The following is a 15,553-nucleotide window of genomic DNA, read 5'->3' as shown; positions in this document are numbered from 1 at the left end:
TTGGCTGATCCAATCAGCAAATCAGATTGAGCTCGCATTCTATTGGCTGTTCCGATCAGCCAATAGAATGCAAGCTCAATCTGATTGGCTGATCCAATTGGTGATACCCGGCGTGGTGAAGATAAGGTAGGGAGATCATCAGGGGCTTAGTGTTAGGTTTTTTAAGGGGTGTTTGGGTTAGATTAGGGGTATGTGGGTGGTGGGTTGTAATGTTGGGGGGGGTATTGTATGGTTTTTTTAAATGTAAAAGAGCTGTTTTCTTTGGGGCATGCCCCGCAAAAGGCCCTTTTAAGGGATGGTAAGGTAAAAGAGCTGTTAACTTTTTATTTTAGAATAGGGTAGGGCACAGTGTTAGGTTTAATTGTAACTTAGGTTAGGATTATTTGAACTAGGTAGCTATTAAATAGTTAATAACTATTTAATAGCTATTGTACCTAGTTAAAATAAATACAAAGTTGCCTGTAAAATAAATATAAATCCTAAAATAGCTACAATATAATTATTCGTTATATTGTAGCTATATTAGGGTTTATTTTACAGGTAAGTATTTAGCTTTAAATAGGATTAATTTATTTAATAAGAATTATTTTATTTCGTTAGATTTAAATTATATTTAATTTAAGGGGATGTTAGTGTTAGACTTAGCTTTAGGGGTTAATACATTTATTAGAGTAGCGGCGAGGTCCGGTCGGCAGATTAGGGGTTAATACTTGAAGTTAGGTGTTGGCGATGTTAGGGAGGGCAGATTAGGGGTTAATACTATTTATTATAGGGTTTTTGAGGCGGGAGTGAGGCGGTTTAGGGGTTAATACATTTATTATAGTGGCGGTGAGGTCCGGTCGGCAGATTAGGGGTTAATAAGTGTAGGTAGGTATCGGCGATGTTAGGGGCAGCAGATTAGGGGTACATAGGGATAATGTAGGTTGCGGCGGTGTACGGAGCGGCAGATTAGGGGTTAATAATAAAATGCAGGGGTTAGCGATAGCGGGGACGGCAGATTAGGGGTTAATAAGTGTAAGGTTAGGGGTGTTTAGACTCGGGGTACATGTTAGGGTGTTAGGTGCAGACTTAGGAAGTGTTTCCCCATAGGAAACAATGGGGCTGCGTTAGGAGCTGAACGCTGCTTTTTTGCAGGTGTTAGGGGTTTTTTTCAGCTCAAACTGCCCCATTGTTTCCAATGGGACAATCGTGCACGAGCACGTTTTTGAAGCTGGCCGCGTCCGTAAGCAACGCTGGTATTGAGAGTTGAAGTGGTGGTAAATATGCTCTACACTCCCTTTTTGGAGCCTAACGCAGCCCTTCAGAGAACTCTAAATACCAGTGTTGTTTAAAAGGTGTGGGGGGAAAAAAACATGCGTAGCTAACGCACCCCTTCTAACGCAAAACTCTAAATCTAGGTGATTGTTAGCAGCTTCCGGTATACATTTGCAAACACTACATATTATATTTATACGCATCTAGTGGCAATATGTCAGCGTACAACTAGAAAGCAGACACAGGTAGAAAACCTTTTATCTAAACTGCTTAGGACTGGAAAAGGTTTGGATTTTGGAATAATTTGGATGCTGGAATATTTATATCTTTAAAATGGGACAGTTTGGAGGGTATGGGACCAATGTAAACAACAATATCATTTCATTTAGGCACTATTTACATGTCACAATACAGTTTATACATGTAACCTAAAGGCAGTTTTATATAGTTTTAATACTTTTGTATACATAGTACCTTCAGAAATATAGTACAGCATTGTAATCATAATATTCGTTGTTTTAAATAAATAAAGACCATTATTTGCATTTTAGAACCAAAAATACATGTAGGGAAGGTGGGGACTTACAGGTAGGGAAAAATATTAATCTTTGATCAATTATTTAAAAAAAAAAAATATTATTAATTTAAATGTTTGGATTTTAGAATGTTTGGATTTTAAAATTCCAGAGTTTGGGATTTGTACCTGTATTTATGAAGATTTATTTGCTTAAGACGCAGCCACCATATTAAATGTATCTCTCTCTGCCCCCTCTCTTTTTCTCTCTCTCTCCCCCTCCCTCTCTTTTGCTCTCTCTCTCCCCTCTCTCTTTTGCTCTCTCCTCCTCTTTTTTGCTTTTACTCTCTCTCCCACTCTATTTTGCTCTCTCTCCCCCCCCTCTCTTTTGCTCTCTCTGCCCTCTCTTTTGCTCTCTCTCTCCCCTCTCGTTTGCTCTCTGCCCCTCTCTTATTTTCTCTCTCCTCGCTCTTTTTTTTCTTTCTCTCTCTCTCCCCCTCTCTTTGGCTTTCTCTTCCCCCTCTTTGGCTTTCTCTCTTCCCCCTCTTGGCTCTCTCTCTTCCCCCTCTTTGGCTCTCTATATTCCCATTATTTGGCTCTCTCCCCCTCTCTTTTGCTCTCTCCCCCTCTCTTTTGCTCTCTCCCCCTCTCTTTTGCTCTCTCTGTCTCCTTTCTTTTTTTCTCTCCCCCTCTCTTTTGCTCTCTCTCTCACTCTCTTTTGCTCGCTCTCTCTCTCTCCCCCTCTCTTTTGCTCTCTCTGCCCCCTTTCTTTGGCTTTTTCTCTTCCCCCTCTTTGGCTCTCTCTCTTCCCCCTCTTTGGCTCTCTCTCTTCCCCCTCTTTGGCTCTCTATCTTCCCATTCTTTGGCTCTCTCCCCCTCTCTTTTGCTCTCTCCCCCTCTCTTTTGCTCTCTCCCCCTCTCTTTTGCTCTCTCTGTCTCCTTTCTTTTTTTCTCTCCCCCTCTCTTTTGCTCTCTCTGCCCCCTTTCTTTGGCTTTTTCTCTTCCCCCTCTTTGGCTCTCTCTCTTCCCCCTCTTTGGCTCTCTCTCTCCCCCCTCTTTGGCTCTCTCTCCCTGTCTTTGGCTCTCTCCTCGCTATTTGGCTCCCTCTCCCCGCTATTTGGCTCTCTCTCCACCTCTTTTGCCTCTCTCTTGTGGCCACTGCCACTCCCGGACGTCTACGCCCCAATCGCGGTGCCCCGTCCAGTCATGCTGCTCCTGTAGGCCACACCCACCAGGTGTGTTTGTCCTCATGCAGTGTCTACTGCGCATGACAGCTTCAGACAAACACACCTGGCCTTTTATATTATAGGATGACATCCAATCCATGCTATTGCTCAAGACATTTTTAACAAGGGCAGCAAGAATACAATTAAAGGGACAGTCAACACAAAAATTGTTATTGTTTAAAAAGATAGATAATGTCTTTACTACCCATTCCCAGCTTTGCACAACCAACATGGTTATATTAATATACTTTATAACGTTTAAACCTCTACATTTCTGTCTGTTTCTAAGCCGCAAAAGACAGCCCTCTGATCACATGCTTTTTTATTAACTTTTCACAACAGGGAGTATTAGTTCATGTGAGCCATATAGATAACATTGTGCTCATGCCCGTGGGTTGTGCACAACACAGCACTAATTGGCTTAAATGCAAGTCAATAGATAATAAATAAAAAGGCATCTGCTCAGGAGGCTGTCAGAAGATCTTAGATACTAGATAATCACAGAGGTAAAATGTGTATTAATATAACCATGTTTTCTGTGCAAAACTGGGGAATGGGTAATAAAGGGATTATCTATCGCCTAGATTACGAGTCTTGCGTTAGCCTCAAAAAGCAGTGTTGAGAGGTCCCAACGCTGCTTTTTAACGCCCGCTGGTATTACGAGTCTGGCAGGTACAGGTGTACCGCTCACTTTTTTTCCGAGACTTGAGCATAACGCAAATCCACTTACGTCAATTGCGTATCCTATCTTTATAATGGGATTTGCCTAATGCCGGTATTACGAGTCTTGGAGAAAGTGAGCGGTACACCCTCTCCTGTCAAGACTCCTACCGCATTTAAAAGTCAGTAGTTAAGAGTTTTATGGGCTAACGCCGTAACATAGAACTCTTAACTAAAGTGCTAAAAAGTACACTAACACCCATAAACTACCTATTAACCCCTAAACCGAGCCCCCCACATCGCAAACACTTAACTAAAATGTTTAACCCCTAATCTGCCGACCGGACATCGTTGCCACTTCAATAAATATATTAACCCCTAAACCGCCGCACTCCCGCCTCGCAAACACTAGTTACATTTTATTAACCCCTAATCTGCCGTCCCTAACATTGCCGACACCTACCTACATTTATTGACCCCTAATATGCCGCCCCCAACGTCGCCGCCACTATATTAAATGTATTAACCCCTAAACCTAAGTCTAACCCTAACCCTCCCTAACTTAAATATAATTTAAATAAAACGAAATAAAATTACTACTATTAAATACATTATTCCTATTTAAAACTAAATACTTACCTATAAAATAAACCCTAAGATAGCTACAATATAACTAATAATTACATTGTAGCTATCTCAGGGTTTATTTTTATTTTACACGCAAGTTTGTATTTATTTTAACTAGGTACAAAAGTTATTAAATAGTTATTAACTATTTAATAACTACCTAGCTAAAATAAAGACAAAAGTACCTGTAAAATAAAACCTAACCTAAATTACAATTACACCCAACACTACACTATAATTAAATAAATTCCCTAAATTAACTACAATTAACTACAATTAAAAAAACAAACACTAAAAATAATAAAATAATTACAAGAATTTTAAACTAATTACACCTAATCTAATCCCCATAATAAATTAAAAAAGCCCCCCAAAATAATAAAAAACCCTACCCTATACTAAATTACAAATAGCCCATAAAAGGGCTTTTTGCGTGGCTTTGCCCCAAAGTAATCAGCTCTTTTACCAGTAAGAAAAAATACAATACCCCCCAACATAAAAAAACCACCACCCACACACCCAACCCTACTCTAAAACCCACCCAATCCCCCCTTAATAAAACCTAACACTAACCCCTTGAAGATCACCCTACCTTGAGACGTCTTCACCCAGCCGGGCACAAGTGGTCCTCCAGAGGGGCAGAAGTCTTCATCTGATCCGGCCAGAAGAGGACCTCCAGACGGGCAGAAGTCTTCATCCATTCGGCATCTTCTATCTTCATTCATCCGGAGCGGAGAGGGTCCATCTTCAAGCCAGCCGACGTGGAGCATTCTCTTCTTCCGTCAACTCCAGACGAATTCAGCCAATAGGATTGAATTTCAATTCTATTGGCTGATTGGATCAGCCAATAGGATTTTTTCTACCTTAAATCCGATTGGCTGATAGAATCCTATCAGCCAATCGGAATTCAAGGGACGCCATCTTGGATGACGTCATTTAAAGGAACCTTCATTCATCGGGAGTCGTCGGAAGAAGAGAATGCTCCGCATCGGCTGACTTGAAGATGGACCCGCTCCGCTCCGGATGGATGAAGATAGAAGATGCCGCCTGGATGAAGACTTCTGCCCTGGAGGTCCTCTTCTGGCCGGATCGGATGAAGACTTCTGCCCCTCTGGAGGCCCACTTGTGCCCGGCTAGGTGAAGACGTCTCAAGGTAGGGTGATCTTCAAGGGGTTAGTGTTAGGTTTTATTAAGGGGGGATTGGGTGGGTTTTAGAGTAGGGTTGGGTGTGTGGGTGGTGGGTTTTAATGTTGGGGGGTTATTGTAGTTTTTTTTTTTACAGGTAAAAGAGCTGATTACTTTGGGGCAATTCCCCGCAAAAATGTTTTTAATTGTAGTTAATTGTAGTTAATTTAGGGAATTTATTTAATTATAGTGTATTGTTAGGTGTAATTGTAACTTAGGTTAGGTTTTATTTTACAGGTACTTTTTTTTTAATTTTAGCTAGGTAGTTATTAAATAGTTAATAACTATTTAATAACTATTGTACCTAGTTAAAATAAATACAAACTTGCCTGTAAAATAAAAATAAACCCTAAGATAGATACAAATGTAACTATTAGTTATATTGTAGCTATCTTAGGGTTTATTTTATAGGTAAGTATTTAGTTTTAAATAGGAATAATTTATTTAATTGTAGTTATTTTATTTATATTTATTTAAATTATATTTAAGTTAGGGGGTGTTAGGGTTAGACTTAGGTTTAGGGGTTAATAACTTTATTATAGTGGTGGCGACGTTGGCAGCGGCAGATTAGGAGTTAATAAATGTAGTTAGGTTGCAGCGACATTGGGGGTGGCAGATTAGGGGTTAATAACTATAATGTAGGTGTCGGCGATGTTGGTGGCAGCAGATTTGGGGTTCATAAGTATAATGTAGGTGGCGGTGTCCGGAGCCGCAGATTAGGGGTTAATAATATTATGTAGGTGTCGGCGATGTCGGGGGCGGCAGATTAGGGGTTAATAAGTGTAAGATTAGGGGTGTTTAGACTCGGGGTTCATGTTAGGGTGTTAGGTGTAGACATAAAATGTATTTCCCCATAGGAATCAATGGGCTGCGTTAGGAGCTGAATGCTGCTTTTTTGCAGGTGTTAGGTTTTTTTTCAGCCAAAACTGCCCCATTGATTCCTATGGGGAAATCGTGCACAAGCACGTTTAGTCAGCTCACCGCTACTGTAAGCAACACTGGTATTGAGGTGAGATGTGGAGCTAAATTTTGCTCTCCGCTCACTTTTTAGAGGCTAACGCCGGGTTTAAAAAAAACTGTAATACCAGCGTTGTCTTAAGTGAGCGGTGAGAAAAAAATGCTCGTTAACACCGCACACCATTACCGACAAAAACTCATAATCTCGCGGTATATTTTTAAACAATAAAAATATTGAGTTCACAGTCCCTTTAATTATGATATTCATAACAATTTAGGTTAAAAACTGACCTCACTAATTGTAGCTGAATTTGTAGAAATATCAAACTAATAAAATATTTACTTAACTGAGCCAAAATAATTTTACAGAAACACAATGACATTCTGGCAGTTGTAAGTCTATAATATTTTTTTAAGATTTTCTGCATTGCTATTTTAGAAGTTAAAATGTTGCTTGTTTTCACTTCACCAGTTTAATATGTAAGGGACATCCACAAATATTCATTATTATTTTATTTGTTTGGTATACTGTTTTACAAATTATATCTCATTAACTCTCCATCCTTTCTATATTGTATATTTTTTTAGCTCCGGAGATATTAAAGCTCGATCCCCTCACTGCACATCCCTTTATAGAACTCAGCAAAGGAGACACAGTGGTGAAGTGTCGCGCACCTACTGGTCGTCGGGGTAGTAACCCAGAAGGCTTTGATTCTAACAGCTTTGTTTTGACAACTCGTGGTTTCTCATCAGGGAAACATTATTGGGAAGTAATCGTTGGAGCCAAGCAAAAGTGGAGAATTGGAGTAATCAAGGGCACATCAAGCCGAAAGGGCAGGTTGATTCGGACACCTGAGGCAGGAGCCTGGCTTATTGGACTGAAAGAGGGGCGGTTATATGAAGCTTTCACATCTCCACGTGTCACATTGCCAATCAGCACTCGACCTCAGCGCATTGGCATCTTTCTGAATTATGAGAAGGGGGAGTTGACATTCTATAATGCTGACAGCCCAGATGAGCTGATTACGTTATATACGTTTCAAGCAGAGTTCCAGGGGACACTGTACCCATTGCTAGATGCATGTTGGCTGGAGAGAGGGGTCAATCTCCTTCCTCTTATGCTGCCCCAACCCTGAAGAAGGCATATGCTGACAATGTACAGAAAAAGTGTTTACCCAAGACAAATAAATCACTGCTCTTGTATTTATTTTAAAGGGATATTAAACTCAAAATGAAATTCTAATATATTAATTAATCTAATTAAAAATTAAACAGCATTGCAATATATGTTAAGAATTTATTTTGATTGCTCTTGCTGTAAAATACTCTCTGTAGAATGGCTGTAGGTCAAATTATATTAAGTTAATAAACATTAATAAAGTAAGAGTATTACATGTTTTAAAACATTTATTTTGTAAGCAGATTTGTGGATTAATTGCTGATATATGATACAAATGTATATTTAAAAAAAAACACATTATTGTCCCTTTAGGTCATGATATACTCTAGGAAAGTTCTATAATGCTGACAAACATGAAGACATATGTAAAGTCTAAATAGCAGTAACAGTAATTATATTTTTTCATGTCTCTAATATATAATAATTCTTCAACATATCTGTTGATGAAAGGTACCAGACAGGGATGTCCACTATCACCTTTGCTTTTTAACCTAGAAATGGAACCCCTGGCAATTCTCCTTAGAAAAGAACTAGAGGTACTCAACATGGGTAAGACTAAGATAACCGATGCGGATGATTTGTTACTTTTTATAAGTAATACAAATATTCATCTTTTTCTAAAAATAGTAAGTGAATTTGGTTCCATCTCTGGATATAAAATTAACCTTAAAAAATCTGAAATCTTGTGGATATATAACAACAAAGATAGTATAATGAATATTCCCTTTAAAGTTGTCCAAGATGGAATCAAATATTTAGGTATACATATTGGGGAAACCGCAAAAATGTGCATAGATTAAATTACCGGAAATGATTGCCTAAAATTAAGGTGGATATTAACAGATGGAGTGTTTTCCCTTTGTCATTGTCCGCTAAGATTAATATGCTTAAAGTAATTGTGTTCCCTCATATTGTAAATCTTTTGCAGAACCTTCCCATTTTCATAAAAAAGAAAGATTTAAACCAATTTAGAGCCAGATTACGAGTGGCATGCTATTGTTTGTGATGTGAGTGATATAGGGTTTTTGCATCCATTTGCACACAAGTTAATTTGTGCTTGTATTACAAGTTGAAAGTAAATGCAAACCTGTTTCACAAAACTAGAAAGTGTCACAAAATACATCAAAAATACATTACACAGTACAGTTACAACACCATCTAATAAAAATTCTTTTAAAAATAATATTACATAAAAAAAGTTTCAAGGTGTTAGAAAAAAAAGGAAGGCAAAGGGCTTTAACATAGACATAAATACATATACATGTCTAAAGATGGATATGTATGTATGTGTATGTATATATATATATATATATATATATATATATATGTGTGTGTGTGTGCGTGTGTGTGCATATGTATTTATATGTACAACCCCAATTCGGAAAAAGTTGGGACAAAAAGAGTCATTTAAAAATTCAATTCACCCTCTACTATATTGAAAACAAAATATTAACACATTATTTGATGTTTTACTTTGTGAATTTAATGGTTTTTTTTAAATATACACTCATTTCAAATCTGATGACTGCAACACATTCTAAAAAAGTTGGGAAAGGGGTAATTTAGGACTAATAGCGATGTGACACGTTGAAATAAGAAGGTGATGTAAAACAGGTTAGGCAATTGTGTAATCATAGCATATAAGGAGCCTCCAGAAAACAAAATGTATGCTTACCTGATAAATGTCTTTCTTTCCGGATATGGAGAGTCCACCACGTCATTCAATTACTAGTGGGGATATCACTCCTGGCCAGCAGGAGGAGGCAAAGTGCACCACAGCAAAGTTGTTAAGTGTCACTCTCCTACCCATAATCCCCAGTAATTCAAATGAAGGGAAATGGAAAAGGAATAACACAAAGGTGTAGAGGTGTCTGAGGGTTAGTCAAAAATAACTGTCTTAATAAAGGGTGGGGTTGTGGACTCTCTATACCCAGAAAGGAATTTATCAGGTAAGCATACATTTTGTTTTCTTTCCTAAGATATGGAGAGTCCACAACGTCAGTCAATTACTAGTGGGAACCAATACCCAAGCTAGAGGACACAGAATGGACAGGGAGGTAGAACAAGACAGGCAGACCAAAACAGAAGGCACAACTGCTGGAAGAACCTTTCTCTCAAAAGAGGCCTCAGCTGAGGCAAAAGTATCAAATTTGTAAAATTTGTAAAAAGTATGCAGAGAGGACCAAGTTGCAGCCTTGCAAATCTGTTCCACAGAAGCTTCATTTCTGAAACCCCAAGTAGAGGAGACAGCCCTAGTGGAATGAGCTGTAATTCTCTCAGGAGGCTGCTGTCCAGCAGTCTCATAAGCAAAACAAATTATACTTCTCAACCAGAGGGAAAGAGAAGTAGCAGTAGGCTTTTGACCCTTACGCTTTCCTGAGAAACAAACACATAGGGCAGAAGACTGGCGAAAATCCTTACGGCTAGATTTAGAGTTTTGTCAGTAACGACCCGCGTATCTAACGCTGGCTTTTTTCTGGCCGCACCGTTAAAATAACTCTGGTATTGAGAGTCCACAGAATGGCTGCGTTAGGCTCCAAAAAAGGAGCGTACAGCATATTTAACGCAACTTCAACTCTCGATACCAGAGTTGCTTACGGACGCGGACAGCCTCAAAAACGTGCTCGTGCACGATTCCCCCATAGGAAACAATGGGGCTGTTTGAGCTGAAAAAAAACCTAACACCTGCAAAAAAGCCACGTTCAGCTCCTAACGCAGCCCCATTGTTTGCTATGGGGAAACACTTCCTACGTCTGCACCTAACACTCTAACATGTACCCCGAGTCTAAACACCCCTAGCCTTACACTTATTAACCCCTATTCTGCCGCCCCCGCTATCGCTGACCCCTGTATATTATTTTTAACCCCTAATCTGCCGCTCCGTAAACCGCCGCTACTTACATTATCCCTATGTACCCCTAATCTGCTGCCCCTAACACCGCCGACCCCTATATTATATTTATTAACCCCTAATCTGCCCCCCACAACGTCGCCTCCACCTGCCTACACTTATTAACCCCTAATCTGCCGAGCGGACCGCACCGCTATTATTATAAAGTTATTAACCCCTAATCCGCCTCACTAACCCTATAATAAATAGTATTAACCCCTAATCTGCCCTCCCTAACATCGCCGACACCTAACTTCAATTATTAACCCCTAATCTGCCGACTAGAGCTCACCGCTATTCTAATAAATGTATTAACCCCTAAAGCTAAGTCTAACCCTAACACTAACACCCCCCTAAGTTAAATATAATTTTAATCTAACAAAATTAATTAACTCTTCTTAAATAAATTATTCCTATTTAAAGCTAAATACTTACCTGTAAAATAAATCCTAATATAGCTACAATATAAATTATAATGATATTATAGCTATTTTAGGATTAATATTTATTTTACAGGTAACTTTGTATTTATTTTAACCAGGTACAATAGCTATTAAATAGTTAAGAACTATTTAATAGCTAAAATAGTTAAAATAATTACAAATTTGCCTGTAAAATAAATCCTAACCTAAGTTACAATTAAACCTAACACTACACTATCAATAAATACATTAAATAAACTACCTATAATTATCTACAATTAAACCTAACACTACACTATCAATAAATAAATTAAATACAATTACTACAAATAAATACAATGAAATAAACTAACTAAAGTACAAAAAATAAAAAAGAACTAAGTTACAAAAAATAAAAAAATATTTACAAACATTAGAAATATATTACAACAATTTTAAACTAATTACACCTACTCTAAGCCCCCAAATAAAATAACAAAGCCCCCCAAAATAAAAAAATGCCCTACCCTATTCTAAATTACTAAAGTTCAAAGCTCTTTTACCTTACCAGCCCTGAACAGGGCCCTTTGCGGGGCATGCCCCAAGAAGTTCAGCTCTTTTGCCTGTAAAAAAAAACATACAATACCCCCCCCAACATTACAACCCACCACCCACATACCCCTAATCTAACCCAAACCCCCCTTAAATAAACCTAACACTAAGCCCCTGAAGATCTCCCTACCTTGAGTTGTCTTCACCCAGCCGAGCCAAATTCTTCATCCAAGCGGAGCAAGAAGAGGTCTTCCATCCGATTGAAGTCTTCATCCAAGCGGGGCAGAAGAGGTCTTCCATCCGATTGAAGTCTTCATCCAAGCGGAATCTTCTATCGTCATCCATCCGGAGCGGAGCGGCAGCATCCTGAAGACCTCCGACGCGGAACATCCATCCTGGCCGACGACTGAACGACGAATGACGGTTCCTTTAAATGACGTCATCCAAGATGGTGTCCCTCGAATTCCGATTGGCTGATAGGATTCTATCAGCCAATCGGAATTAAGGTAGGAATATTCTGATTGGCTGATGGAATCAGCCAATCAGAATCAAGTTCAATCCGATTGGCTGTTTGTGTTTCTTCTCTAGAGAGGTGATGTTACTTAGTAATTGCGTATGTACTTCTCTGTGTTGTCTTAGCATTCTAGCATTGTGTTTCAGGAACTCATCTCGTATAACGCACTTATGTGCTTCCCAAACATTTGACCTGGAAGTATGTTCAGGGTCATTAATATTAAAATATTCTACGATAGATTTTTGAATGTCAGCTAAGACAGGCGGATTTTCTAATAGTGTGTCGTCCAATCTCCAAATAAACGCAGAAGGAGGGACGTCTGGCCACTGTATAGAACACATTACTGGGGCCTGATCTGACCACGTTATTGGACCAATATCACATCTGTCCACCATGTCAAGTCCCCCTGTGTCAGTTAGGATGTAGTCAATGCGCAAATATTTTTTATGTGGTGGGGAGTAATAGGTAAATTCTTTAGTATTTGGGTTCAGCGTTCTCCACGTGTCATGAAGTAGCAAGTCAGATAAGGTGGCTTTGACTTTTTTGGTAATCCTGTTAGGGATGCTAGATGTGCCTGTCGATGTATCTATAAAAGGTTCAAAAGGGAGATTAATGTCACCAGCCACAGAAATCGGGCCCTTTGCGTGGTCTAGTATAAGTTTGGATATTTTTTTAAAGAATTTGTGTTGTTTGTGTTGTGCTGCATTGGGTGCATATATGGTCATGAGAGTGATAGGGTGATCGTATAGTGTACCCACTAACACCAAGTACCTACCCTCCGTGTCTCTCTCGATATGTGTGATTTTAATCGGTGTGGCCTGACTAATCAGTATACCCACACCACATTTCTTTGTGGGTCCTGAGGAAAAAAACGCTGTTGGATAGGCGGCATTAGCCCATTTGGGTTCTTTACCCCTACGAAAATGGGTCTCCTGAACAAACACTATATGACTGTGTGAATCTTTGAAATCTCTAATGGCAATGGATCTTTTACCTGGACTGTTAAGGCCCTTGGCATTGATGGTGGTGAGCGTGCATGCTTATAAATTTTTATATCTGTTTGTCATTTGTTGCTCAGATCTAGTTTTATTAACTAAGCAAAATATTCATACTATTTACTTGTCTTGTTGCAACAGTATATTCCTAACAATTCAGCTGATTAATATAATTAGATCTGTCTAATATCTTTCTTGGTGTATTCCTTGTTGCCAACCACTTTATAACCTCCAATAGAAATGTTATTAGACTTTATTTTGTGTGCTTTAGGTTTGTAATTCAATGTTACAAATTTAAACCTACATCACCTGCTAAGTTAAACACAGCTCTGATATATCATACCAGTGCTGTTAATTCACTCAGCTACACACTATTTATGCTAGGCAAGTTAACTAGTTCTTTATATATTACTAGTTAGACATTGCACTTGCAGGGAAATGTACCCGAAAAAGGAATTCATTTCTTCAGACACCAAACCCTATTAAAAACTTTGCTGTGGTGCTCTTTGCCTCCTCCTGCTGGCCAGGAGTGATATTCCCACTAGTAATTGAATGACATCCTGGACTCTCCATATCTTAGGAAAGAAAAGGCCTAGTCCTTCAAGAGAAAGGAAGAGTCGACTCGCCAATCTGCCAACACTTTGAGAACAACATTCCCCAAAGACAAATCAGTAGAATTTTGGGCATTTCACCTTCTACAATGCACAATATTATTAAAAGATTCAAGGAATCCGGTCAAATCTCGGTACGTAAAAGGCAAGGCCGAAAACCACTTCTGAATGCGTGTGATCTCCGATCCCTAAGACGTCACTGTCTCAAAAACCGTCATGAGTCTGTAATGGATATCCTGAAATGGGCTTGGAAAAAACTTTAGTAAACCTTTGTCAGTCAACACCATTCGCCACTGCATTCACAGATGCAAGTTAAAGTGAATGTCAAGTTTGATGAATCAGTGCCCGGTTTTTAAAAACCCTATTAAAAACAGGCGCACTTTCAGTCATCAAACTTTACATTTCACTTGTTTTGTTAAAATACTTACCTTTTAATCTTGAAAGTCGCTCCACCACTTACCCCGCCCGTTGCAAGCCTCTTCATATGTCAAAAATGACGAATCCGGCTACCTCCAATAACAGCGTTGCCTCAGGCAATGACTCCCCTGGGGGGAAGCCGTGATTAGAGGATGCCATATTCGTCATTTCTAACGTATAAAGTGACGAGTGGCAGGAGTAGGAATCACTGGAGCGTCTTTCAAGATTAAAAGGTAAGGATTTTAACAAAATGAGTGAAATGTAAAGTTTGATGAATGAAAGTGCCCCTGTTTTTAATAGGGTTTTTAACCCCTTAACGACCGAGGACGTGCAGGGTACGTCCTCAAAAAAAAGGCAGTTAACGCCTGAGGATGTACCCTGCACGTCCTCGGTGTGGAAAGCAGCTGGAAGCGATCCTGCTTGCTTCCAGCTGCTTTCCAGTTATTGCAGTGATGCCTCGATATGGAGGCATCCTGCAATAACCTTTTTAAGCCATCCGCTGCAGAGAGAGCCACTCTGTGGCCCTCTCTGCACCGGAGATCGGTGGCTTTCCTCGTTGGTGGGTGGGAGCCGGACCGGGAGGCGGGTGGCGGCCATCGTTGGCACTAGTGATGAGGAGGGGGGCGGGATAGTGGGCGGGGATGTCCGGGGGCGCGCACAGGCGCGCGCGTGCACGGGAGGGCGGGGGCGGGCGCGTGCACGGGGAGGGAGCGGGTGGGAAACGCTACACTACAGCAAAAAGTTTACTAAAATGCTAAAAAAAGGGGAACACAAGTTTTAAAAAAATCAATCTATCAAGGTGTGGGGGTTGGTCTGTGGGGGTAGGGAAGCTACACTACAGAAAAAAAAAAAACAGAAACAAAAAAAAACATTTTTTTCTGCAATAATGCAGAGGGGGAGGGTTAGAGAGCTGTTTTGGGGGGGATCAGGGAGGTTGGGGGCTAAGGGGGGATCCTACACAGCAGCATATGTAAATATGCTATATAAAAAAAAAAAAATATTTTAGTACTAGCAGACTTTCTGCCAGTACTTAACATGGAGGGGACAATTGTGGGGTGGGGGAGGGAAGGGAGCTGTTTGGGAGGGATCAGGAGGTGGGATGTGTCAGGTGGGAGGCTGATCTCTACACTAAAGCTAAAATTAACCCTGCAAGCTCCCTACAAACTACCTAATTAACCCCTTCACTGCTAGCCATAATACACGTGTGATGTGCAGCAGTATTTAGCGGCCTTCTAATTACCAAAAAGCAACGCCAAAGTCATATATGTCTGCCATTTCTGAACAAAGGGGATCCCAGAGAAGCATTTACAACCATTTGTGCCATAATTGCACAAGCTGTTTGTAAATAATTTCAGTGAGAAACCTAAAATTGTGAAAAATGTAGCGTTTTTTTTAATTTGATCGCATTTGGCGGTGAAATGGTGGCATGAAATATACCAAAATGGGCCTAAATCAATACTTGGGGTTGTCTACTACACTACACTAAATCTAAAATTAACCCTAGAAGCTCCTTGCATTCTCCCTAATTAATCCCTTCACTGCTGGGCATAATACACGTGTGGTGCGCAGT

The 15,553-nt window shown here is 39.7% G+C and overlaps 1 protein-coding gene across 1 annotated transcript in view; it reads left to right on the top strand.

Annotated features, from left to right (window-relative positions):
• Nucleotides 1–7,829, top strand: part of TRIM50 (tripartite motif containing 50) — a 111,766-nt gene extending 103,937 nt beyond the window's left edge. The window contains 1 exon segment of the mRNA XM_053706314.1: nucleotides 7,012–7,829. Coding sequence (XP_053562289.1) covers nucleotides 7,012–7,559 — 548 coding nt within the window. The 3' untranslated portion in view covers nucleotides 7,560–7,829.
• Nucleotides 7,830–15,553: the final 7,724 nt, after the last annotated feature.

The sequence above is a fragment of the Bombina bombina genome, chromosome 3, assembly GCF_027579735.1.
Source record: "Bombina bombina isolate aBomBom1 chromosome 3, aBomBom1.pri, whole genome shotgun sequence".
Classification (NCBI taxonomy): domain Eukaryota; kingdom Metazoa; phylum Chordata; class Amphibia; order Anura; family Bombinatoridae; genus Bombina; species Bombina bombina.
The sequence above is the reverse complement of the archived record's forward strand: the minus strand, read 5'-3'. Positions and strand labels throughout refer to the sequence as shown.